Source organism: Taudactylus pleione, unplaced genomic scaffold, assembly GCF_031769625.1.
Source record: "Taudactylus pleione unplaced genomic scaffold, aTauple2 ptg000114l, whole genome shotgun sequence".
Taxonomy (NCBI): domain Eukaryota; kingdom Metazoa; phylum Chordata; class Amphibia; order Anura; family Myobatrachidae; genus Taudactylus; species Taudactylus pleione.
In genome coordinates this window covers 10,884,662-10,911,513 of record NW_028284516.1, presented here as the reverse complement: position 1 = coordinate 10,911,513, position 26,852 = coordinate 10,884,662, and the positions used below count along the sequence as shown (strand labels likewise).

The window sequence follows — 26,852 nt, the reverse complement described above, 5'->3', positions numbered from 1 at the left end:
AACACGTGATGGCCTGTATTGTGGCGACTGAAGAATGGGAACGTCATATCAATGGCTTCTAAATGTTCTTGTTCTCAGAAGACTGCATAACTAACATTAATATTCTGGCAGCAAGCATCCCTCAGTAATTATAAACGGCGGGTACAGGCAAATTGTCATGCATATGCATATATGAGCAAAAATCTCCCAGCTACATTAATATTCAGCTGAAAAAGTCCCAGAATTGATACAATATGTATATAATTTGTTCTCCTCTATAAATGCGTTGTGTAAAGGGTCTATTATTAGACAGTATTCTGTGCCATGATGGCACTGTAGCTTTATATGACAGTGTAGAAGGCTCAGAAATTACAATACTTAACTAATCTTCTCAGCTCTTCCAGATAAAGGCTGAAAATTATGTCTCTTAGTGTAGAGCTAAATGGTAACTTTCATTCAGCAGACATCAATGAATGTAATTATTTTAGGCACCAGATCATTATTGTTCTTTGTTTTTCTTTCCACAGCAGTTATGAGTTTGATTATGATTACTACCGTGATGATTTCTACAATCGGTATGTGCGATTTTTTTTTATTACTTTTTTAAATATATATATATATATATATATATATATATATATATTTATATTTACATACATATGCTGCATTATATTTGTGAGTCGGATAAAGATCTAGTGTAATGTCAATAAAGCTGATATATACTGCACACATCCGCTTTTGCTCAAATCCTATGTGTGCGCCTCTTTAGGCAAAAACAAAAAATAAGTACAGTATGATAGATGGGCAGAAAAGAATATTATGGAACGCATTGCTTCTTTTGAGTAATAGAGTCACTAGAAATGAGTAACTGGCATGAATAATATTTCCTGCAAATGAAGTTTTGCCATGGAATAAGCCGTCTGCACAGGTGTAAAGTGCCAGCGATAAAATCTTCAAGATCACCTTTCTGTGAAATGCCATTCTGCACTGAGGGTCCTATATTCAGAGCTGCACCAAAGTCAACTGTAATTACACTGGCGTTTCAGGCACAGAACTAAACGCAGATATTACCTGGTATGCAGAGATGCCTGCATCAGTGCGTCCGCACTGCCCATATTCATACCCTCGGTCTCATCAGCATCATCAGTAGATTTGCTTGCTGTCCTCGGTACCAGAGATCTGTTGTGTACATACAACTCTCCATAGCCCAAACTTCCCAAAATGATTACTCAGTTTTGCCCACAGATGCGTGTGCTCAACTACGGAGTCATTTTTTAAAGCAATTTTTCATACTCCATGGTAAAAGCCTTTCTTCCAGAAAACCCCACTCCAAATAAAACCCACCTCCGAGTATTCCAAATAGCATGTGTCTATCTTAATATTGCATTAAACTTCCTGGTGAATATTCAATCTTCTAAGCTTTACTGGTGATGTGGACGATACACTCCATTACAATGCTTAAATCTCCTTTTCTTATAATACATGGGGAAGGAACATAATTATTGACAGAGATACAACATTAGTTGGTGCAAATGTTTTTTTTTTCTTTGTGAACACAGTGAATCTATTAATCAGGCTGTGGGATTTATACTTCCACTTACACTGGTGTTGGTGAGAGAGTGTTAACACAACTCAAGCGACTTCCAGGGTCCTTCCCAACTCCCACACTGGTGGAGGATAGGGCCACCTGTACCTGGTGAATATAGCCAATGCATGATTATTAGTAAACTGTACATTAAGACATAAATAAAAGCCATTGTTTCTACTAATAATATTAATACAGATGTATTGATAGATTTGTAATTTTGTCAAAAAGCATATGTCCTGAAGTAGAGATGTGCGATCGCTGACCGCCGTGTTTTGGTCTTGGTTTTGGATCTGGATTCATCTTCATGTTTTGGTTTTGTAAAACCACTCTCAAGTGTTTTGGTTTTGGATATGGGTTTATTTAAAAAAAAAAAAAATGCTAAAAAGTTTTTAAAAACATATAATGTTTGCAATCCAAAACCCAAAATTTGGATTTAAAATTCGATCAGAACCGCAAATTGGATCGGTCTGGATCTCTTCAGGAGATCACAACTGTGGCTAGGATCTGTCCAGATTCACAAAATTCGGGTGGATTTGGATTTCTGGAGAACTGAACAGCACATATCTATCCTGATGTTTGTTCAAAATATATAATATCCACCACTTTTTTATGTTGCGATATGAAACAATTGTAATAATCTGTCTCTAGATATCTGGTTGATTTGGGTGTATTATTCTCAATTATGAGAAAACAGGCACTGTGAGTTAAAGAATTCTAGCAGAAAACTGGGACTGTCCAGAGAACCTGCAGGGACTGATGCCTGAATTGCATTATTTGATTGTACTGTGACTGTGACTAGTAATAATATCGTTAATACTATAACTATTAATAATGATATTGGCCTAAAACAAGAAAAGAAGCACTGCAATATCTGTTAAATTGCAATATTTATGACTACTTACCCCCAAGCTCATTTCACACTGCACACTTCTCTTTTTTTTGGAAAAATCTCACCAATAGCATGTGCCTAGTTTTGCAGGATGGTGGCTACACATGAAAAAGTGCAGAGTGTGAACAGTGAAAACGACACATTATTGTAATTACAACCTGTTAACGCAATTGTAGGCTCACTCCTGTTATTAATATCAAAGGTTTTCCTAAAATACTGTTTGGCTTACCCTCATGTATATCTTAATTAATGAGAGTGAAGGAATATACCAACTTCTTTGATACATTTGCCACTTTTGTGTGTTCAATACTGTTTATTATATTTGACGAAGTGTGTCTACAAATGCCTATTCCTGCAGAAGTCCATTATAAGTAAAGGGAGGAGACCTAATATCCAAAATCTTATATGTGATAGATAATGGAAGCCTATTGCAGGAAGAATGTGGTCCCTGAAATAATTTAGGTCATTCTGTTGTGCAAATTTATAGATCATGATTGACTGACACATTTCGCTAATATCACATTTGCTCAACCTAATATTTCTTCTTCATTTTCGAATAATCTTTAATAAATCAGCCACATCTAGAAGGCACATTGTGTTATTTTTTTAACCTGTACGCTCACATTTTCTTTCTACTTCAACAAGAAAAATGATGTCTTGCACAGCTATATAAAGTGACAGTTACAGAAATAGTTGACATACAATGTCTTTAGGTTTTTGTAAAGCGAATGTCTTTCTATGAGTGCAATGACTGGAACTTCTTTTTTCTCCTGTGACAATGGCGAAGTTCAATGTTGAAATATTAGTAAGGCAATTCTGAATACAGTGAAACCTTCAAGTTTAGATATGTCATTTCAGTATCCTTTCTTTGCTGTACAAACGGCATCTACTAAAGAAACCACAATACAGACATTTGTAGCAATAGATGTAAGTTTTCTTTTAGAAGAATATAATACAATACATTCACACTTTGAAAATGTTACATAATTACTGCTAGTAGCATCATTAAACCTGGCTGGCTACTTTTTCAAGCTGTCAATTCTCCACAGATTTGACCCCAAAATCTAGGATGGTAATGATATTAAAGGCAAAACCTAGGTAATATTATTGCCTTTATATTTTTCTAAAATTATATGTCGCTGTTTCTGTACATTAGTGTAATTTTTTATACAATTGTATTCTTAAAGATACATAAGATTAACAAAACATAAATATATATGTTAGCATCATGAATTATATTAATTTTTAAAGTCAGTTCATTCAGAGGCTTGTTCTCATTTGCACAACAATCCTCATTGGCAGCAGCCTTCCTGGACCTTCCACAGCCCAGCACAGGGCAGCAGCAGTCAGTCCTCTCTCTCCATGCCCAAAGTGCCGCTGCCACAGTGCCGTAACTAGGGCACCCTGCAGCCAGAATTGCTGCTTTGGTGCCATGGGGCATCCTCTGGATACTCCAGGCAGGCAGGGCCGAATTAAGGCTTGTGGAGGCACCGGGGCAACTAAGTTGTGGGGTCCTCATCAATAACAGTGCCATGGCCTCACGCAGTGACTTCTATGCTCCTTACCTTTTATCTGGTCTCTCCACTGACCTGCAAGGTCGCAGCATACTACATCATGTTCGCGACACTGCTGGGAACCGACTGCCGGCAGAGTACAGTAGCTGACATGATCTAGTACACTGCCAGGGGCAAAGACAGGATTTTGAGTTTGGCCTTAGAGAGAGAGAGAGAGAGAGAAGGAGGGGGGAGAGGGAGAAACAAGGGGCGGGATGCATTAAAGGTAGAAATTATTTCTCATATGCACCAAACCCTGGAATGCGATGGGCTTGGTTGCGGTGGGTAATGCCATCTTCCTGATGGCGTTACTCTATAGAAGCCTATTATGGGCTTCTATCAGGAGAGTGCTGTGAGAAGGATCCAATTGGATCCCTCACAGCACCCCCCGTGGCGTGTGTGTCCTTCTGCACATGCGCAGGAGGACACCAGAGAGGCTTCTGGGTCACAGACCCGGAAGTCTCTCCAGCGGAAAGGGCCGCTCTCACCGAGAGAGCGGTCCTTTACTGTGTTCGTCATACATACTGGCATTGCTAACGCCGCCATGCTTGTGAAAAGTGGCAGGATGCCCAAGGAGGGAAACAGAAAGAGAGAGAGGGAGGAGAAAGGGAGAGAGTGGAAGGGAGTGAGACACGGAGATGGAGGGGGACAGGAAAATAGAGGTAGAGAGAGAAAACAAGAGAGGTAAGGGAGTGGGATGGAGGAGAGGACAGAGGGAGAGAGAGAGAAAAGGAGGGAGAGAGAAAGGGAACTGAGAGAGAGAGAGAGAGAGGGAGGGAGAAAAGAGGAGGAAAGAGAAAGACAGAGGGAGAGAGAGAGGGAGGAAGGGACAGAGAGCACACGCACACTGACCTGTTTTTTACAAGCTGGTCAGAGAGGGTATATTTGCCACTAAGTGGGGGCCCCTTGATGACCTCCCCATCCACCCAACCCCCCTATAATCAGGCCCTGCAGGCAGGCACTCTACAGGTCTTACAGCCCTCCCAGAGCATCCTGAGGATGCTCCAGTCAGAGCTGTAATTACCGGGGCTGCCAGCTCTGACTCCTCCGCATGACATCATGCTTCAAGGTGGCATGGGTGGCACAGGATGCAGATAAGAAAAGCCCTGTTACGGGGGAAGGCGTGTCCCCTAACAAGCCTGGACCGAGGTAAAGAGTATCCCCCCCTAGGTGCCCCTGAGGTCTTCATCTGTAGCATATCTGTAGCAGATTTACACATTTACCCCCAATTGTTTTTTATAATGTAATATGCATACACTATTAGGTTTGAAGAAAGTAAATAAACTATCAAAAGCATCAGTTAGGACTTTCCTTATCATTTAGGAAAAAAAGAGAAAATATAAAAAAAAATAAGAAAAAAATAAGGTACTTGTATACTTTACGGACTCATTGCAGAGAGAACCCAAGTGTCCTACACTCATTATTATTATCAATCATGGTAATGTCTAAATCCCCTTCACGGAGAGGACCCTGATGTCATCAGCCAGTGTCCAGCGTCATTCCCAGTGTCCAGCGTCATTCCATAACATCCAAGTCTTCATAGAGGGGGAATATAACCTTGTAGCGAGCGTAACGAGCCACTGAGCCTGAAGCGTGACGAGTGCAGCGAGCCCGCAAGGGGACAACTTTCTTCTTTAGGTGGGGACAACTTTCGGTACATGTATACGTAAAGTACACAAGTACCATTTAAAACATTCATCGGGTTCTCTCTGCAATGAGTCCGTAAAGTACACAAGTACCAAAAATAATAATATAAAAAAAAAATGTCAACAGTTACAGTTGTTCACGTAATCTAATTTATCATCACAACTGCAGAAATGAACCAATTTGTTTGGCTACATACAGTGCATGGTAAATATAAACCTATTCACAGATTTTGTGTAGGGTACAGTATTTTGTGTAGCTCCTGCAGTATTTCACCAGCTGCAGGAGCTTGTTTACCTATAATGTAATTGTCAGTATCTATGCTGGTACATATTGTATCAGTAACTTAGGTAACAAGTATTTTTCATGAGGCCTTTTTGTTTTTACAGCAGCTAAGTGCTACTTAGCAGTTAATACCCTCAACATGTAATTCTAAAGTCATTTCACATTGGGTTGCTGACAAGTCACTGTGCTGTCTGCTGATAGCAGTTATCTAGATGATATGTAATTAACTTGACAAAGGATTTAAATGCATGCATTAATTTTTGACTGCAGATATTCACTTCAAAGCTATTTTCTATTCTTCAAACTCTATTAATTTTTTGTATTAGAAATCATTTGTTTCATGAAATATCTCATCAGCATATAGATTATTGTTGCCAAAGTGTTTGGATTGTCTGTCTAATGTTAATAATATATGGTTTGTATCACTATTAACCTGGAACTCCAGGGCACAGAGAAATATTGTCCTTCTATATACTGTCAATCCCTGGGAGCTCTAAACTTCATTACGTAATAGCCTGTAGAGACGGTATGCAGTTATGAGACCAGCGGACAAATGCCCTCCGGTCTCCATATCGACAGCATAATCCCAGCAAGGGATCTAACATGTCGACACCTATGTTAACTCCAACGCCGGGACCCCGACAGGATGCCGGACCGATTGTCCAACGCCAGGGGTAAGTATATATGTAGCTGGGGATGGGGGGGGTTAGATTTAGGGCACCCCTGGGGGATTTAGGTTTAGGCACCCACCTGGTGAAGGTTAGGGTTGGGCTATGGGAAGGGGGGTTAGGTTTAGGCACTAGGGGGGAGGTTAGGGTTAGGCACCCCCCCCGGGAGGGTTAGGTTTAGGGTGCGGGGAGGGGGGGTTAGGTTTAGGCACTTACGAGGGAGGTTAGGGTTAGGCACCCCTAAAGGAGGGTTAGGGGGGGAGAGGGTTAGGAATACTTAACTTAACTCCGCTGTTGTGCATCAGGCTGCCGGCGTCGGGATTTGAACCGCCAGGCTGACATCTGGCAGTCAAACATACCCATTCCATAGAGACAGTTAGGTTTAACAAAGTAGGAAATGTCAAAAAGTAGACAGTCATACTCATTTAAAATTAGTAACATACTGTATCCTAGATAAACCTTAAGTAAGTCTGAACATAGAGGCATAGCCAAAATTTTGACGGTCCCATGGCAATATTTTGAAGGTGCCCACCCTAATACTTCTAGTGAGACAACTCAATCTGCAGCATTTGTTCAGGTTATGAACCATAGTTGTGTCGTAGTTCACAATATGCCACATTGTAGTGCTGCCAGTTTATGCCACAAGGTGCTCCCAATGCACATTACGCCATAGTGTTCCCAAAACATATTATGCCACACTGAAGTGCCCCCAGTTCCACATGGCAGTGCCTCCAGTTTATAATATGCCAGATTGTAGTGCCCCCAGATTATATTATTCCTCATTGTAGTGCCCTCAGTTCATATTGTGCCGCATTGTAGTGCCCCCAGTTCATATTATGCTATATTGTAGTGCCCCCAGTTTACAGTATGCCACAATGTAGTGCTCATAGTTTATACTGTGCAACATTACAGTGGCTCCAGTTCATATCATGTAACATAACAGTGCCCATGCCACATTACAGTGCTCCCTTACCATTATAACATCCACTACACACACCACTCACTGAAAATGGAATGTCACCCCATTCAAGTCAAGAAACAGGCTGGCCCCAATTGCTTAGCAAGCACTTCTGGGAACTTGGTAATTGTATGCCCTGGTCCATGGCCCTCTAAACTTCTGGTCCCCATAGCAATGGCACTCCCTGCACCCACTATAGCTACACCTATGCCTGTACATTGCTTAGTTTGCACAGTAAGGGGTCTATGTACTAAGCCTTAGAGATAAAGTGGATGAATATAAAGTACCAACCAATCAGCTCCTAACTGTCCCTTTACAGGCTGTGTTTGAAAAATGACAGTTAGGAGCTGATTGGTTGGTACTTTATCTCCATCCACTTTATCTCTCTCCAAGGCTTATTACATATGATCGGGACTGCAATTGCAGTGATCACACAGACCCATCGCAGAGTGATTGACAGGAAGTGCCGTTTGTGGGTGGTGATGGGGGGGTGGTCGGCGAAATGCAGGCAAGCCAGTGCATTTCAATGGTGTGCATAAATTAGTCACTGCAATGCCCTAAGCAGCCTGAGGTCTCATAGCGTGCAATGAAGTTAGCAATTTCTGAGTAAGGTCAGAGCTTGTGCAAGTGTGCATGAGGCTGCGATGGTACTCTATTGTACCAATGGTTTTGCAGTCTTGCTAAACATTACGGATGTGTGTGTGGTAAGGTGAGCGTCCCTGTGTAGTGCTGCGACGGCATAGCGATCGCAGTGGATTAGCATACTATTGCAGCTGAACTGCGTGCGTTATTGCTATTGCAGTTGCAATCCATTGTGAATGAGGCCCTCAGTTCACATTATACCACACAGACAGATACTCCAGTTCACAAATGCCACAGTGCCCCCACGCTGGTTATGTAGCTATGTTTGGGGGTCTCCCTTTGTGTGGGCCCCATGGTTGATCGCTATGACTGCCCAGTTGTTTATCAGACTGACCAGGGGTGAATGTAGGGGTCAGGCACAACATTAACCACTCATTTTTTATTTCTTTTTTTACAAAAAGATATTTATAAATTTACTTAAAATTTAATTCAGTGTAGAACATATTTTCAAAAATATTACATTTAAAAAAAATAGGTTAAATATGTCTAGGGGGTGTCTTGCACCCGCTGCCCCCATGTCCAAGACCCCTGTTGTAAAATTACCTTGCCCCAAAGCAATAGATCACCAGTGGCATTACTGACTACCCCTTAGTAGTAATAGATCCCCTGTGACATAACCTCCCATCTACCTGTGCACTTAGGTTTCCTCTGTGGCAATACATCCTCCCCCCATATGTCAATATATATAAAAATACCTTTTGGGTGGAATTAGCCACACACCCCTACTTGTAGATAAACTAAACCACTCAACATGATCCATTCTAGGTGAGACAATATGCTCTGTTCTTGGACTTCCCTTTTAATTTATGATTGCCTTCACCTGTGTTGACTAGTTAAATAATAAGAAAGTTGTTTCAACACAGGTGAGGTAATCATAAATTAAGAGGGAAGTCCAGGAACAGAGCATTTTGTCCCTCTTGGAATGGGTCATGTTGGGAGGTATGGAAAAACCCCTCAAATCCCTCCCAGTGACATTGCCCCTTCCCCTAATGCAGACTAGCAGCAGAGCTTGGGTCAGGGTGACTGATCATCCATGCTGCAGCTGATTTCAGCGATCTGAGCCCAACTGTGTTCAGGGGAGAACAAGTTTTAAGAAAGGAGAGAGCCTGTGTGCGCTCGCTCTGAATCTGGGCTTTTTTTTTGTGCAGCCTTCTGACCCCTCGCATAGCTGTGGGTGACCACCCACAGCTATTCCGAGCGGCAAAGGATGATGGTCGCAAAGGTCAAGACCATCGCGACCATCGGGCTTGCGATGAGACCCTTGTGGTAGGGTCTCGTGGCCGCAAGCCCCAGAGAGCTTCTGGCTCTAATAGAGCCGGAAGCTCTCTCACTGACATCACTGGTGATGTCAGTGGGGCCGCCCATAAATGGCAGGCATTCGCTTGGGAACGCCTCCGTTTGTGAAACTACCCCCCCACGCCTACAAAGCAGGATGAGCTGTCGATCAACATCGACAGCCGCCCCTTTTGTAGTGAGCCACGGAGCATGCGCAGAGCACACCATCGACCTGCTCGCGAGCGCTCAAGCGCTTGCGAGCGGGTCTGAATCACGCCCTCAGAACGGGCTCCTCCTCTCTGGCAGTGCATTAGATTCTGGCTTGGTGCATGGGTCTCCGGGAACATGACACCCGCGCACCTTATTCCCAGGGACATCTTCACTGCACATGCGCAAGTCATCTGGAAAATGGCCACCGCCATTTTCCCTGTGATTTTTGCTGCTCTGCAGCGCCAGCCATATAAAGTATAACTTTATATGGTTGCAGGGTGTGGGGTCCGTGTGCACCGCACACCCTGCAACCATTATAGATACACCATAGTACCCCAAAGTGCATTTTGGAGAGCAATTTCAGCAGTGATGTTGGGGGTCATAGATCACTTCATCACTGCTGGGGGGTCGGGTGAACAGGGATGGATGCAGACAGTTAGATTGTATGAGATGCATCAGTGTCAGTAAAAGCACAGTTGGCTGTGGTCACATCCCATGCAACCTTTCAAGTTAAGTGATAAATTATGGCAGCCTCCCCATGCCTTTTTCATTACAAGGCCATAGAGCCTAATTTGGCGACTGCCAATATCATATATTATAAAGAAAAAACGAGCCATGTGCTATCACATTTCATTTTATTTTAATTTAGGTATACATATTTACCAAGTAGGACAGTTTACAGGAGCTGATATGATATGTGCGTCACTTGCTGGGGGAGGGGTGGCATGTATATATATATATTCATATTTATTACTGTTACTGACAACTAGTACCTGATAAAAAGCTGATTCCTGGGGGTAAATTTACTAAGAATTGAGTTTGGTCGAGATGACAATCTTGGGTGAGTTTAGGCATGCTTTTCATCTCCCAAATTTACTAAAGGCAAACTCGGGTGAGTTACAGAGAGATTTTTTTTAACACATTTAACACATTTCTTTACAGGTGAACTACACATACCATTGAGCCCTTAATGCCCCGCAAGCTGGTACTTGTGGTTCTCCAAGTACCAGCATGCGGGGGAGGCTTGCTTGGACCTGTAGTTCCACTGTATAGACAATGTGAAATATTAAAATTTTTACACAATACACAGGGGTCCCTGGCCTGGGCTGACCAGCGGTCAGGGTTGATGCTGCGGCTTGGGAGCCCAGTGAAAGGGCACCCCTGGCTGTGGCATCAATCCCCCGTTAGAAAGGGTCCAGGGCTGGTTTTAAATATACGGGGTACCTCACGTCAATTTTTTTCTCCGTATATTTAAAACCAGCTCTGTCCTTGCTGCCAGGTGCTGGTTCTTAAATTACAGTGGAACCTTACACATTTTTTTCCCTGTAATTTTAAGAACCAGGACTAGCTGCCAAGTCCGGGGCTGGTTAGTGTTTTGGGGGGGGGACCTCACGTCATTTAAAAAAAAAAAACATTTAACTCTTTATTACAAGTCTTAACACACAAGCAGCCTTCACATATCTCACTGATATGTGCAGGCTGTTAGCTCGGGAGAGATTTGCAGAGAGAAAACACTGCCATCTCAGATGAGATATCTCACCTTCACTTGCAACTCGGGTGAGAAATCTCATCTTCACTTGCAACTCGGATGAGAAATCTCATCTTTGCTTGCAACTCGGATGAGAAATCTCATCTTCACTTGCAACTCGGGTGAGAAATCTCGATTTGCTACACCATCGAAAAACTCACTTTCAGCTAAACTCGCTTCTTAGTAAATTTGCAAAACAAAACAAAAAAATACTCACCCGAGTTTTGGCGATGCAAATCGAGTTTAAAGAAAACACAACTCAACCAAACTCGATTCTTAGTAAATTTACCCCCTGGTGACAGTCTGTTAGTCCAAAATATCCCAGTATCTACAAAATGTTTCCACTGTGCTGTACCATATGCTATTTTGAGTGGAGTGTGTACGGGTCACTTATCCTACTGCATCTGTAAAAAAAAGTCACAGAAATGTCCCTGAATCCAGACAGGTACCTGCCAGGCCCATCTGTTCCCAGTAACTGATAAATATTTCCACTATACTCTACCGTACGGTACCGTACACCATCTTTAAGTGGAGTGTAAATGAGTCACTTCATCTACAACCCTTTCAGAGATGCCTCTGTCAGGTAATTGCAAGGCCCCCAAGCCCTGGCACATGCTGATTTGTCCATCCATTTCCCAATAATAGCAACACTTTTCCACTGTACTGTACTGTAGTCTGCGCTTGTCCTACACTCCACTTAAGATGACGTACAGTAAAGGAAAATGGAAATATTTTGTAGTTACTGAGAAATTTTGGATTGGCGGTAATAAAACAAGTGTCCAAATGCCGCCTCTAGCAAGTGGCACCAATAGGCATGTGCTTCATTGACCAATTGGATATTTACATCACAATTTGATATTTCTTCTACACTACATCACATTGATCAAATGTTAATTATTCAGAGCACCAAGGCTCTAAGGGCCTGATTCATTACGGATCACTGTTGCGATCGCAGGTGCGATTACGCACTCAGTTCTTCTGTGAAAATATGCTAATGTCTGACACCGCTCAGCCAGCATAGAGACGCCCACTACCGCTTTCTCAAATCCATAAGATCTCACTGTCCTGCATATACATCGGTAACATCAGGTAACATCAGCCCCTCACGCAGAATTACAGCAGCTCTAAACTGTCTCAGAAATTGCAAGTCTCGTCGCACGTAGTATGTACTCAAGCTGAGTATGCCATTGCAGTGGCTAATCTATGCACGCCCAGGAAACGGCGTTAAAACTAGAGATGAGCGGGTTCGGATTTACTCGGTTCTTATCTCCACATTACCGCAAGTTCGGATTAGTTCGGATTTATTTTATTGGCTATCCAAACACGTGATAGCCGATAGCCAATAAAATGCCGTTTTGAGAACCGAGTAAATCCGAGTAAATCCGAACCCGCTCATCTCTCGTTAAAACGGACAGGTACGCCTGCGTTTCTCCGACCACACCCCCGTCACCACTCCCAAGCGCTGATGTCCTGTGACTCTCCCTCTGCGATGACTTTGTAACTGTGTGCGTGATCGCAATGCTAACCTGCGCATGCGCACTACAGTGCATATGCATGCGCAGTATGCCGGATCTGCAGATATGCATACGCGGTTGCAAGCAATTGCGATCCTTTGTGAATCAGGCCCTAAGTACGTAAGATTTAAAGATGCGTCACACATATTGCAGACCTGCATATTATGAACTAAGTGGACTTGGTCGCTATTATGCAGTCCTACACACCAGACAAGGATCCACTATTCCAATATGCTGTTATTGGTCATTCATACAGTAGTAAAATGCATAACTACAGAAAAATCTTCACACTAACATGTAGCTCCATCGTGCGCATGCCCAGTGGGGCAACATCGAGTCGGTTGCGAGCGCTCAGCGCTTGCGACCGACTCTGAATGACCCCCATAATCCACCTATGAGCCCTAGAATAGTGCACACATGTTAAAGAAATGGGAATATTTTCATGCCCAATTTATAAAACCAAAATATATTACAGTAGATACATATGTTGGTTTTGCTGCTGATATCACAGCATGTGTGGCCAGCATAAGGTCCATTGGAACATGATAAATATTTACAGAATACAAAGTAAATTATGAATTAAAACCCGAGGGACTACACACAGCATCTGTCTCTGGGGGTAAAGCAAGTACTACATGATGGAGTAGCACTGCCTGATATCTTTACAATGAATGCAGTTGCCATGAGACCATGTACACTGTTACACAATCACGTGGCATGTCAATTCAGTGGACGTACTGCTAAAGAATTACAGTCCATTCTACGTTTGCCCTCATGCTCCATTGCTGATCCTTCTCTTTAGAAAGTGTTGCGGGGTCACTCTATACATAAAGATTTTGAGGGAGATTTATCCAACCATACAAAGATGACAAGTGTGGGATGTTGCCCATTGCAATCAGTCAGCTTCATTTCATATACTGGAATAGATAATTAATTTCCTTTTTGTCTTCTTTACAAAGTTTGATAAATCTCCTCCTGAGGTGCGAGGAGCATGGTGATATATTAGAATCCTGACCACCGGAACTTCTGCAGTACTGTCTCTCTTTCCAGCATGGCCGTAAATAGGGGTGTGTGACCAGTGCCACCGCACATAGTGCAGAGCTCTGTGGGCGGCACCATCTCTGCCCCATGGCTCTTGCTTCTGGCTAGCAGGGTTCCGCAGGGCCGCAAGTAGCATCGTTTGCACGCTACAGGCAGGCTATCTGTACACCTGCCCGGAGCAGCTGTACACACGGCCCCGCCCCCTATCCATGACTTCCTTACGCATACTCAAAGGGGGCATCACTGGGTACTGTTAAGCCCTGTTGCAGCCCTGCCTCCAATTACCTGGGAACTGTTGAATCGATTGTCACGAGAATACCTATGAAAAGTATTTTGGGTTCCCAATTGGGGAAATAGGGAGCAATATAGATTCTCTACTGGATCTGGATACATCCCTACACTTACCATGTTCTCTTCCTTTTACCATACAGTAAGTACTCCAAGTGTGCTTGTTAGTATATGTAGACAATTGTGCCTTCATTGTAACACATTGTTTTCTTGTATTAAAATTGTAAAATTAAAAAAAAAATTTTTTTAAAGACATTTCCTTCCACAATTCCTACAGAATTTCAGCCACATAAACTTTGAAAGACTTATGAAAGTATTGCCTGCCACGCTAGTGGTGCCTGTGCAGGATTGGTAATCTACAATTCTGAACTCCTTTGTTCCTGTGGATGAATTCATGAATCTTTAACCACTCGAAACAAATGGACATGGGGAATTCAGAAAATAATTTCAACCTTCCTGATGTAAAACCCATTGAGGTAGAGCAACAAATCACAAAAGTGAATTATAATGTCTTTTTACAAATGCAGCCATTAAGTGTACTGACACTTAAATCCTACATTCAAATGGCTTTCAGGACTGTCTACTGTACCATGAAGTACATGTCTGCCGCTCTGAGCTCCTGATTAGAATCAAGTAGTGCTCAATTTTAAGGCACTTTATCAAGAAGAACATTTCAATAGTTATCTATAAGAATAAATATTTTGCGGGGGTAAATAATTAAAAGTAAATCTTAATTGAATGTATTGTACTGTGCAAATGAAGCAAAATATGATTACACTAATTAGCACTGCACTGTGAGAAATATATGCTTCTATCATATGGGGCAGTTAATACAAAATATTACACAAATACATGTATTTAGATGTAACTTATATAAAATTTTTGATTGTACAGTATCTCTAGAGGTAGTCATAATATAATTTACAATGTCGACATTCATAATTGCTACATCACAATGTCGACAATTATGAAGTCGATACTGAACATGTTGGCATCTGCAGAATGACGACATGTTCACAATGTCGACATGTGGAATTTCAACATATTAACCCCAACATTCTGCATGGACTGACAGCAGCGGGTTACGGTTAGGTCCAGGAGGGGTGGTTAGGGTTAGGCACTATGGGGAGGGTAATGCTGTGGGAGGAGAGGTTAGAATTAGGCACTAGGGAGAGGGTTAGGGTTAGCCATACTTACCACCTGAAGCACCACAGGATTCACCAGAATTTAAATACAGTGGTTGCTGATATTAAGCATACTTTTATTAATCCCAAAGGTTCCTATAATTTTCCAATAATGCTATTGTTATGAATGCATATTATATAATAAACTGTTTACTTATCATTTGTGGGAATATTTTAAACTTGATGACATCAACATAATAAGGATATGGATTCCTAAAGTGTCACAAATGTCTCCAATTAATAGTCATTTCCGTATTAAAATATTACAGCCACGAAATAATAATTAGAGGATTTTAATTTTCCTATGTTACAGAGATACTGCTATGAGATGAAACCTATAACAATATAAAACATTATAAAATATATGGTGCGGGATTATCTATGTATGTGTGACTTATTATACTTACCTCTCCGCCGAGTCCACCACAGGCGCCTTTTTGGTGAGAAACTGCGTAGAGAATCACTGAGACCATGGCACCATGTTTTTTAAGATCTGCGTATACACAATAGAGAATCACTGAGACCATGGCACCATGTTTCCTGATATCTGTGTATACACAATAGAGAATCACTGAGACCATGGCACCATGTTTTTTAAGATCTGCGTATACACAATAGAGAATCACTGAGACCATGGCACCATGTTTCCTGATATCTGCGTATACACAATAGAGAGTCACTGAGACCATGGCACCATGTTTCCTGAGATATGTGTATACGCAATAGAGAATCACAGAGACCATGGCACCATGTTTCCTGAGATCTGCGTATACACAATAGAGAATCACTGAGACCATGGCACCATGTTTCCTGAGATCTGTGTATACACAGTAGATTCCGGCACAGTGCCAGTGTATATTTTGAGAATGTGTTGGGCCCCCTCCTCTCTTAAGCCGCCCCAGGCTAAAGACTAGTACCATTGGGCACTAAGCAGCCCAGATTACGCTAACCATTTTTTTTTTTGACAAATAAGTATGTTGCCTAGGCCCCCCTGGGGTCTTAATCTAGTTTTGTAGCCTTATTAACTAAATTGGCCAAAAAAAGGCAACTTAGAATTTAAAGATTAGCATATTAGAAGAATTCAATGGATTGTCCAGCATACTCACATTACTATTGTTGTGCTTCTCCTAGATGATATATTATTGTATCAGACTATATGTGTACACACGGGGTGTGCAGGCTATGTGTCCACCAACCATGACCCGGAATCAGCAGTTTACTTGATCCAAGTTGTTTACTTGGGAGTGGGGCAGCACAGGTAGGGCCGCCACGTCATCAGCCAGACCCTAGGAAGTTGAGTGGGCTTAGTTGGGGGCAAGGCTACATGGAGGGTTGTGGTTGTCTGGACGTGGCTACACCATACACACCCCTAAAGAAGACTTTGTGCACACCTATGTTTCAGACTGCCAGTGTAACATGCTCACCCTGCACACAAACGGGATGCAGTCAGGAAGCCAACGGTCTAAATGCTGACCGCTGGCTTCCCGACTGTCTAATCCTGGCAGAGGTCTAATGACATGCGTTGAGATCCCGACACCTGTCATTTTACCTACGCTGGGAGCCCGACGCCTGGCATACCAATCGAAGGTAAGCCGGGCGCGGACAGCCGCGGGGGGAGGGTTAGATTAGGGAAGGGGTGGTTTGGGTTAGCACCTCCGGGGGGAGGTTAGGGTTTGGCACCCCCCGGAAGACTTAGGTTTAGGCTGCGGGGAAGGGGGGGGTTAGGTTTAGGCACTTACAGGGGGGGTTAGGCACTTGAGGGAGAGATTAGGGTTAGGCACCCCTAAGGGAGGGTTAGGGGGGGAGGTTAGGTTAGTAAATATAAAAAATACTTACCTTTCGGGATCTTCACTGCCGGTGTTCCAGCGTCGGGATTCAAACCGCCGGACATGCGTTCGGCGGTATTTCATACAGATCCCACACAAACATATATTGCTAAACCATAGCTCTGCTACATCATGCCAACCATCTTAAAAATGAACATCTTTATGTCTAGCAATAACACTGAGAGAAAATATGATCCCCATAAAATTATCTATATTTCTGCTTTGATGTTACCTAGTTTTATGTGACCTTTAATTAAACATTCATTGACTTTGTTGGAAAAAGTATACACACCAATAGATTGAGTAACTGGTGACACAATGTCATCAAAAAATGTTTCCTTTACTTGAACTAACTTGATCAGTGCCGCAGATTGAAGCGCTGTTTCAATCCGTGCGCTGTGAGTGTAAGTGCTGCGCTTTTCATGCTCCAATAAAAATGCTGTAACTAATTAGTTGTTGGGACGTTCTTTAGCTGGAACAGTGCTGGCATGAAAAGAGCCTGCGTGGCGAATAGCAATAGCCACCAATTATAAATATTTCTATAAGCATCACTAGCCACTTTATTAGATTCTTTATTAGCTGTTACTGTTAGCATGTAGATGAAAAGCAATATCACTGAGGCGAGATCTATTTACATTTAAATGTGCATAATACCCAACTATAAAGACAAAACAGATTAGGCCGACTGCTCTTCAAATGACGACTCGTTAATCTGATTTAATGTGCTGGCCATATGTTGCAGAAATGTAAAAGCTATAAGAAGTACTCTAGAACTCCCTGAATACATATTCTATCAATTTTTCTTTTAGAAAATGGAAGAGCATATGGTACCAGCCAAGCGCTTAAGAACTGTCATATGCCAATCAAAAATAAATGTAGTCGATTGTGTGGGTGGATGCAGCTTTTTACTAAACACAAGAACTTCTACCTGCAAAAAAGTCGTTCATATATTATATATTAATGCGCTGGACTATGCTCGCCTTATATAGGTAATAAACATTTGCTATTAGCAGTATAACCTGTAATAGACAATCGTTAATAAGGCGAGAAGGGAAAATGCACAGCCGTCTTTGCAGTGTCACGAGGCTTTACCTAAGTGTGGGTTACTAAATATATACTTGCACAAAACAAGTGCAAACAATGAAACCACAGTTGCTTAAGGACACAGATTGTGTTTACAGATACAACCTGTTATATTTATGTTACATTTTCCCTTATAGAAAATAATGTTTTCATTTATAATCCTGAAAAGTTACTGCTTATAACTGCTGGCATGAGAAAACATTGTAGCCTACGCACTGGCGGGGAGCCTGTTATATTGCTCTGTATTGCGCGAGCTTCTTGGAAGCCTAACATAATTTCTCCTCTTTTGTTGAGGCCTCTGATGGGTTCTAGTAGCTGGAACAATATTGTGCGGGTTGCATCCAATGGCATCAGATGGCGTGGAAGCTGTTTTCCCATTCATTAATAACCAAGTTTGCTGCTGGAGAGGTTTAAGCCCTGTGGAAGATCTATTACACCTGGGAGAGTGTGCCCCTGGCCACCAAGAGATTGGTCAAGCCCTGGTACTAGAGAGTCTAGCCATGTGTGAAGATGGAAACACAAAAACACATACACCTCCTGGGGCCTAATCCTAATATGGAAACAAATAAAAATATGTATCTATATATCTAATCGATGCTGCAGCTTCTTATTAGAGGTAAATGCCACACCTCTCAAATTAAAGAAATGGAAGGTAAAGGAATATAAGAAGTGTTGCTAATTGGAGACTTGAATACCTCGATTATAGTAAATATGTTTATTATTACATATACATATGGCCATAAATAAAACACAATAAAAAATCACAATAAAAATACATCAATAAATAAAATATTTTAAGACCAATTATAATGTCATTGCAGCTTTTGGACTGGGACTAGAGCACATCACATATTGAAAGCACAGCTTGTCCAATTTAAGTATACAGTTTCAAGTTCTTTTGTGGTTCTTACATGGGAAGCAATCGGGAAGCCGACTGCCTAAATACCGGCAGCCGGCTTCCCGACTGTCTTATCCCGGCATGGGTGAAATGCCGGGCATCTAGATGTAGACGCCAGTATTTCCCTGATGCCGGGAGACCGGCGCCCGGCATCATGATCGTAGTGATGCCAGGCGCCGTGAGCAGACAGCCACAGGGGGGGAGGGTTAGGTTTAGGGCTCCCGGGGGGGACTTAGGGTTAGGCACCCCCCCGTGGGGTTAGGGTTAGGCTAGTGGGAGGGAGGGTTAGGGTTAGGCACCCCCGGGGGGGACTTAGGGTTAGGCACCCCCCCAGGGGACTTAGGTTTAGGCAGCGCGGAAGGGGGTGGTTAGGGATAGGCACTTAGAGGGGGGATTAGGGTTAGGCACTTGGGGGGGAAGTTAGGGTTAGGCATCCCTAAGGAGGGTTAGGGGGGGTTAGGTTAGCAGATACTTACCTAGCCACGATCGGGATTTCCAGTGCTGTCGGGCTTCCGCTGCTTCGCATTCTGCTCCTGTCGGCCGGCCGGCGGTATATCATACCCATTCCTCTTACATAACCTCCAGATTGTCGAAAACCCCATAAGAAGTCCTAAGGGATGAAACGCGTCGGGTGTTAATCTTTGGTTAGAGGGGAGGATTCTGCTTTAAAATCTGGCCCATTAAGGGTAATGGCAGAGAAAATTGTCATCATCTCCCTATGTTAAGACAATTATTGTGTAAGCATTTTATGTTACTAAATTTTATGTCATAAAACATTTTAATAAAATATTTGTCAAATTATTTGTTTATTTTATATAATGGTTGGCCATTGGGCCATTTTTGGGGTGTTCTTTTGGTGAGAGGGTCTTTTTTAGAAAATCCAGTTAGGATTTATGGATTCACCTATCAAGTGTTTGGAAGTCTACCTCTGAATAAAGTTGAGAAAGGAGAACCAAAGAAATCCAAGATTGCATCTTTATTGGACTTTTTAATGGTGCAATATTCATATTGCTGAGGACTTACCTTTTACAAATAAGATTTATTGGTGTATGCGTCCTCTAAATTTATTTGTGTGTGTTTTATTTTTGTTCCCGCTAACAGGGGTTCAATTAGAGATGCTGCTTTTATCTTTAAGCGCAAAATAAGGGCATTTGTTGTAATGTCAGGTTATAAACTGAGCATATTATTTGGAGTAAAAAATGAAGAAAAAATCTGCAAGCCATCGCATCCTTCACAAAGGTTCTGAGCCAATGTTAACCTATATCACACTCCTTAAGACGGTTCTCTGTATTATAAATTATCCCGCACTTGAAGGGTCACATTCTGCTTTTAATCCCTAATCGGCACATATAAATTCACAGGCTAATATATCACAGTCCGTTTTACATCATAGAAGCCTCTCATGAAAAACGTGCAAATCTTCCCATACTATTGTAAATGGGGTATAAGTGCTTGGTAGCTAGTGGCCCCCAAACCTGCTGGCTCTACAGTCCGTGAGTACAACTAGCTCTCACTGTGAATACGCAGTGTAGCTCATCAAATTCCATCTGGTGTGGCTGTGTTATTTATATTTACCTGCTCAGCGGCTGCCTCTGCCACAGAGACCACTGTTATATTCTCATTACTGCCCCGGGTCTGCATCTGGGAGTTACGTCCAGGATTTTCTTGTGCCTTTGTAATTTACACCTATATATGAGTGCATGTACCAATCAATACATCCGGAATCAAACAAATTGTTTGTGATCACAGCACGAGATTGAGTCGTTAAACGTGTTTTACCAACCTCTGAAGGAACTGAGACATTGCTCTTTACTCTATGTGACTTTGCTTTAATAACACTAAGGACTGTGTCAGTTTAACATTCCATCTGCTATATCAAATAGCTGTTATAAACAACATATCATTCTTTGTGGAAACACTAACCACTTGGTTTGCAAGAGCGCTCAACAGATCTTATTACTCAAACACATCATCTTTCTTTTACTTGATCTATCCAGCCGTGTCAGATCACAGGATTGGCAACTTTTGTATCAGTTATACTTCAATTTAATAGTGATATTATCATTTATTTATATATATTTTTATTCCTTGTTGTTTTTGAGTGTTATATGTTTATTTTTATCTATGATATTTAGCGTTTATTAATTAAATAATTGGTATCTTTGCACATTCTCATTGCATTATTTGTTTCCAATTGGTTTATTTGATACAATATAGAGAGCGCAGATTTTGTTTCTTTTTTTTGGTAGATAGTGTCTCTATTATCCATGCACCAGCCTTTACACTTCAGGATATTTTTAGCAGAGGATATTTTAGTTGAGATCTCATAACGACCCAGTGTGTGATACTCACTAAAGTTCTCAATGTGATCACTCACAATATGTAGATTCAACAGAGCGCTTTGTTTGTTTACATGGATGTGTAACGCGTTTCCCCACCTTCTGGTATAACTCAGAGGCTTCCTCAGACAGAATGACTTAATGTCCATTGGTGAGGTTCCTTTATATCTCCTTAATTGAATACTAAATTGCTTCATCTAGAGCTGCTGTGTCAATTAGTATGGATCACGGACTTAGGTTTCGCCTCTCCTGATTATGCGTCAGTTACTTTTCCCAGAATCTATGGATTAATGTGCGTTAGCTGCAGATTTACCATGTAAGGATTGGAAAAGGGCATGTGCTTGAATATCTCCGTCCGTAAAACCCAGAGACTACAACCCTTTTCCACATGTGGTAAGATAACAGGGTTGGGTATGGAATGCCGGCACCTGGGATCCCGGTGATCAGAATCCTGATACTGGCATTCCGACAAGGTTATGATATTGGCACTTGTTGTTCAGTTTCCTAACCCTCCCCTCTTCCTACCCCTAACATTAACCCTCCCTTCACGATACCTAAACCTAACCTCTATCCTAGTGCATACACCTAACCTCCCCACACCCTAAACCTAACCCTCTCCACTTAGTGTCTAACCCTAACCCTCCCCCTAGTGCCAAAGCCCTAACCCTAACACTCCCCCTAACCCCACTACTTACCATCGGGATACTGGCACCGGGATTCTGACAGGTGTCGGGATTCCGGTGCCAGCATTCTAAGCGCCGGCATCCCGACTGTTGGGATATTGACCGCATCCCAGATAACAAGGCTAATTGAATCCGGCCCTAAAGCTGGATACACACTGACAGATACATTAGCCGATCAATTAATCGGCCAATGTCTGCTGCCTGTCGGTCAGTGTGTACCCGCGATGTCGGTGAACGTCGGTGTTCACCGACATATCGCATTGGCTGTGCTGCACAGCCGATGGACAGATATGTCTGCAGACATATCTGTCCATCGGCAGGTGTGTATGAGTAGGGGTGAGCGGGTTCGGATTTCTGAAATCCGAACCCCCCCGAGCCCCCCCGATCTGAGTCCGATCCGAATCAGGCTCGACTTTTCCCGCCTGACTCGGATCTGAAATCGAGGCAAAACGTCATCATCCCGCCTTCCGAGTCTCGCGGGTTTTGGATCCTATATAAGGTACCCACGTCGGCGCCATTTTCTCACTCGGCTGTGGACAGTGAAGAGGGAGGGTGGGAGTTAGGGCTGTGTAGTGTAGTGTAGTGTAGTGCTGCTGTTGTCCACTACTTCAAAGTCCATAGGGGCTGGCTGTGTTGTGCTGTGCTGCTGTTGTTAATAGGGGCTGTGTCCACTACTTCAAAGTCCATAGGGGCTGGCTGGACTGTGTTGTGCAGTCAGTTCTCCATAGGGGCTGTGTCCACTCCAAAGTCCTGTGCAGTGTCCCAGTCCTAAAGGAGTGCTGCAGTGTTGTCCAGGGGGTGCTCTGTCCATCAGGGGTGCTCCCCCCAAGTGCTAAAAAAATAATATATTTTCTGTGTTTGTGAATTGTGTGCGCAGTAGCCGCACGTGCATCAACAAAGTAGTGCCAAGCGTGCGCCTGTGTCATAAGTAAAGGGCCGGCTGGCTTGACCGTTAAGGGTGCTGTAACCCCCGAAAGTACACTCCAGTCCAAACCAAAAAAAAAATTATTTTCTGTGTTTGTGAATTGTGTGCGCAGTAGCCGCACGTGCATCAACAAAGTAGTGCCAAGCGTGCGCCTGTGTCATAAGTAAAGGGCCGGCTGGCTTGACCGTTAAGGGTGCTGTAACCCCCGAAAGTACACTCCAGTCCAAACCAAAAAAAAAATTATTTTCTGTGTTTGTGAATTGTGTGCGCAGTAGCCGCACGTGCATCAACAAAGTAGTGCCAAGCGTGCGCCTGTGTCATAAGTAAAGGGCCGGCTGGCTTGACCGTTAAGGGTGCTGTAACCCCCGAAAGTACACTCCAGTCCAAACCAAAAAAAAAATTATTTTCTGTGTTTGTGAATTGTGTGCGCAGTAGCCGCACGTGCATCAACAAAGTAGTGCCAAGCGTGCGCCTGTGTCATAAGTAAAGGGCCGGCTGGCTTGACCGTTAAGGGTGCTGTAACCCCCGAAAGTACACTCCAGTCCAAACCAAAAAAAAAATTATTTTCTGTGTTTGTGAATTGTGTGCGCAGTAGCCGCACGTGCATCAACAAAGTAGTGCCAAGCGTGCGCCTGTGTCATAAGTAAAGGGCCGGCTGGCTTGACCGTTAAGGGTGCTGTAACCCCCGAAAGTACACTCCAGTCCAAACCAAAAAAAAAATTATTTTCTGTGTTTGTGAATTGTGTGCGCAGTAGCCGCACGTGCATCAACAAAGTAGTGCCAAGCGTGCGCCTGTGTCATAAGTAAAGGGCCGGCTGGCTTGACCGTTAAAGGGTGCTGTAACCCCCAAAGTACACTCCAGTCCAAACCAAAAAAAAAATTATTTTCTGTGTTTGTGAATTGTGTGCGCAGTAGCCCCAGTGCATCAACAAAGTAGTGCCAAGCGTGCGCCTGTGTCATAAGTAAAGGGCCGGCTGGCTTGACCGTTAAAGGGTGCTGTAACCCCCGAAAGTACACTCCAGTCCAAACCAAAAACAAATTATTTTCTGTGTTTGTGAATTGTGTGCGCAGTAGCCGCACGTGCATCAACAAAGTAGTGCCAAGCGTGCGCCTGTGTCATAAGTAAAGGGCCGGCTGGCTTGACCGTTAAAGGGTGCTGTAACCCCCAAAGTACACTCCAGTCCAAACCAAAAAAAAAATTATTTTCTGTGTTTGTGAATTGTGTGCGCAGTAGCCGCACGTGCATCAACAAAGTAGTGCCAAGTGTGCGCCTGTGTCATAAGTAAAGGGCCGGCTGGCTTGACCGTTAAGGGTGCTGTAACCCCCGAAAGTACACTCCAGTCCAAACCAAAAAAAAAATTATTTTCTGTGTTTGTGAATTGTGTGCGCAGTAGCCGCACGTGCATCAACAAAGTAGTGCCAAGAGTGCGCCTGTGTCATAAGTAAAGGGCCGGCTGGCTTGACCGTTAAAGGGTGCTGTAACCCCCAAAGTACACTCCAGTCCAAACCAAAAAAAAAATTATTTTCTGTGTTTGTGAATTGTGTGCGCAGTAGCCGCACGTGCATCAACAAAGTAGTGCCAAGCGTGCGCCATTGTCATAAGTAAAGGGCCGGCTGGCTTGACTGTTAAGGGTGCTGTAACCCCCGAAAGTACACTCCAGTCCAAACCAAAAAAAAAATTATTTTCTGTGTTTGTGAATTGTGTGCGCAGTAGCCGCACGTGCATCAACAAAGTAGTGCCAAGAGTGCGCCTGTGTCATAAGTAAAGGGCCGGCTGGCTTGACCGTTAAAGGGTGCTGTAACCCCCAAAGTACACTCCAGTCCAAACCAAAAAAAAAATTATTTTCTGGGTTTAGCCGCACGTATATATCAAATCGATATAACATAAATGGAGGACCAAACTTTCTCCGATAAAAATAAAATAGAGAAAGATCAAGAACCACTTCCTCCTAGTGCTGAAGCTGCTGCCACTAGTCATGACATAGACGATAACATGCCATCAACGTCGTCTGCCAAGGCCGATGCCCAATGTCATAGTAGAGGGCACATACAATCCCAAATGGCAAAGTTCAGGAAAATGACCTTGAAAAAGACATTTAAATCAGCTGAAGAGAAACGTAAACTTGCCAATATGCCATTTACGACACGGAGTGGCAAGGAACGGCTAAGGTCGATCCCTAGTATGTTCATGACTAGTGGTTCAGCTTCACATGACGATGGAAGCCCTCCTCCCACTAAAAAAATCAAAAGAGTTAAGCTGGCAAAAGCACAGCGAAGAACTGTGCTTTCTAAGAAGATATCACAAATCCCCAAGGAGAGTCCAAGTGTGGTGGTGGTTGCGATGCCTGACCTTCCCAGCACTGGACGGGAAGAGGTGGCTCTTTCCACCATTTGCACGCCCCCTGCAAGTGCTGAAAGGAGCACCCACAGTCCACTTGCTGATATGCAAATTGAAGATGTCACTGTTGAAGTACAACAGGATGAGGATACTGGTGTAGCTGGCGCTGAGGAGGAAGTTGGCGAGGAGGATTCTGATGGTGATGTGGTTTGTTTAAATCAGGCTCCGGGGGAGACAGTTGTTGTCCGTGGGATGAAAAAGCCCATCACGGTCATGCCTGGGCAGAAGACCAAACATTCCACCTCTTTGGTCTGGCAATATTTCTATCCAAATCCGGACAACAACTGTCTTGCCATATGTACCATATGTAAAGGTGAAATAAGTAGGGGTAGGGACGTCAACCACCTAGGAACATCCTCCCTTATACGGCACCTGCAGCGCGTTCATAAAAAGTTACTGTCAAGTTCAGAAACTTTGGCTAAGACCGTAAGCAGTCCAGGGACACCTAAATCCCGTTGTCCTGTTGTATCCAAGCGCCTGCAAACCACACCGTCAACTCCCTCCTCGTCAATTTCCTCCTTAGTCAGGATCGGAAGTAGTCCTGCAGGCCATGTCACTGGCATGACTGACTCTCCTATCCGGGATTCCTCTGGAGGATCCTGCATTGCTACGCCTACTGCTGCCGCTGCTGCTGTTGCTGCTGCTGGGAGTCGTTCATCATCCCAGAGAGGAAGTAGGAACACCACTACTTTTACTAAACAATTGATCCTCCAACAGTCCTTAGCGAGGAGGATGAAGTACGACAGCAGTCATCCTGAAGCAAAACGTATAACTGAGGCCTTGACTGCTATGTTGGTGTTAGACGTGCGTCCGGTATCCGCCATTAGTGCAGTGGGATTTAGACAATTGATGGAGGTAGTGTGTCCCCGGTTCCAAATCCCGTCTAGATTCCACTTCACTAGGCAGGCGATACCGAGACTGTACAGAAACGTCAGAAAAAGTGTCCTCAGTGTCCTGAAAAATGCCGTTGTACACAATGTCCACTTAACCACGGACATGTGGACAAGTGGAACAGGGCAGACTAAGGACTATATGACTGTGACAGCCCACTGGGTAGATGTATCACCTTACGCAGCAACAGCAGCAGCGTCACCAGTAGCAGCATCTCAGAAACGCCAGCTCGTTACAAGGCAGGCTACGCTGTGTATCACCGGTTTCAGTAAGAGGCACACCGCCGACAACCTCTTAGAGAAACTGAGGGAAATCATCGCCCAGTGGCTTACCCCACTTAGACTCTCCTGGGGATTTGTGATATCTGACAACGCCACCAATATTGTGCGGGCATTACATCTGGGCAAATTCCAGCACGTCCCATGTTTTGCTCACACAATAAACTTGGTGGTGCAGAATTTTCTGAAAAGCGACAGGGGCGTGCAGGAGACGCTTTGGGTAGCCCGAAAAATTTCTGGCCACTTTCGCCATTCAGCGACTGCGTGCCGAAGACTGGAGCGCCA

The 26,852-nt window shown here is 43.4% G+C and overlaps 1 protein-coding gene across 4 annotated transcripts in view; it reads left to right on the top strand.

Moving 5' to 3' along the window:
- Positions 1–26,852, top strand: part of RALYL (RALY RNA binding protein like) — an 804,654-nt gene that overhangs the window by 714,391 nt on the left and 63,411 nt on the right. For 2 of the 4 annotated variants that reach the window (XM_088471537.1, XM_088471538.1), the window contains exon 5: positions 507–554. The exons of 1 other annotated variant lie outside the window; for it this stretch is intronic. In XM_088471537.1, coding sequence (XP_088327663.1) covers positions 507–554 — 48 coding nt within the window. The remainder of the gene's footprint in view (positions 1–506; positions 555–26,852) is intronic. One more of the 4 variants, XM_088471539.1, reaches the window with a different exon arrangement.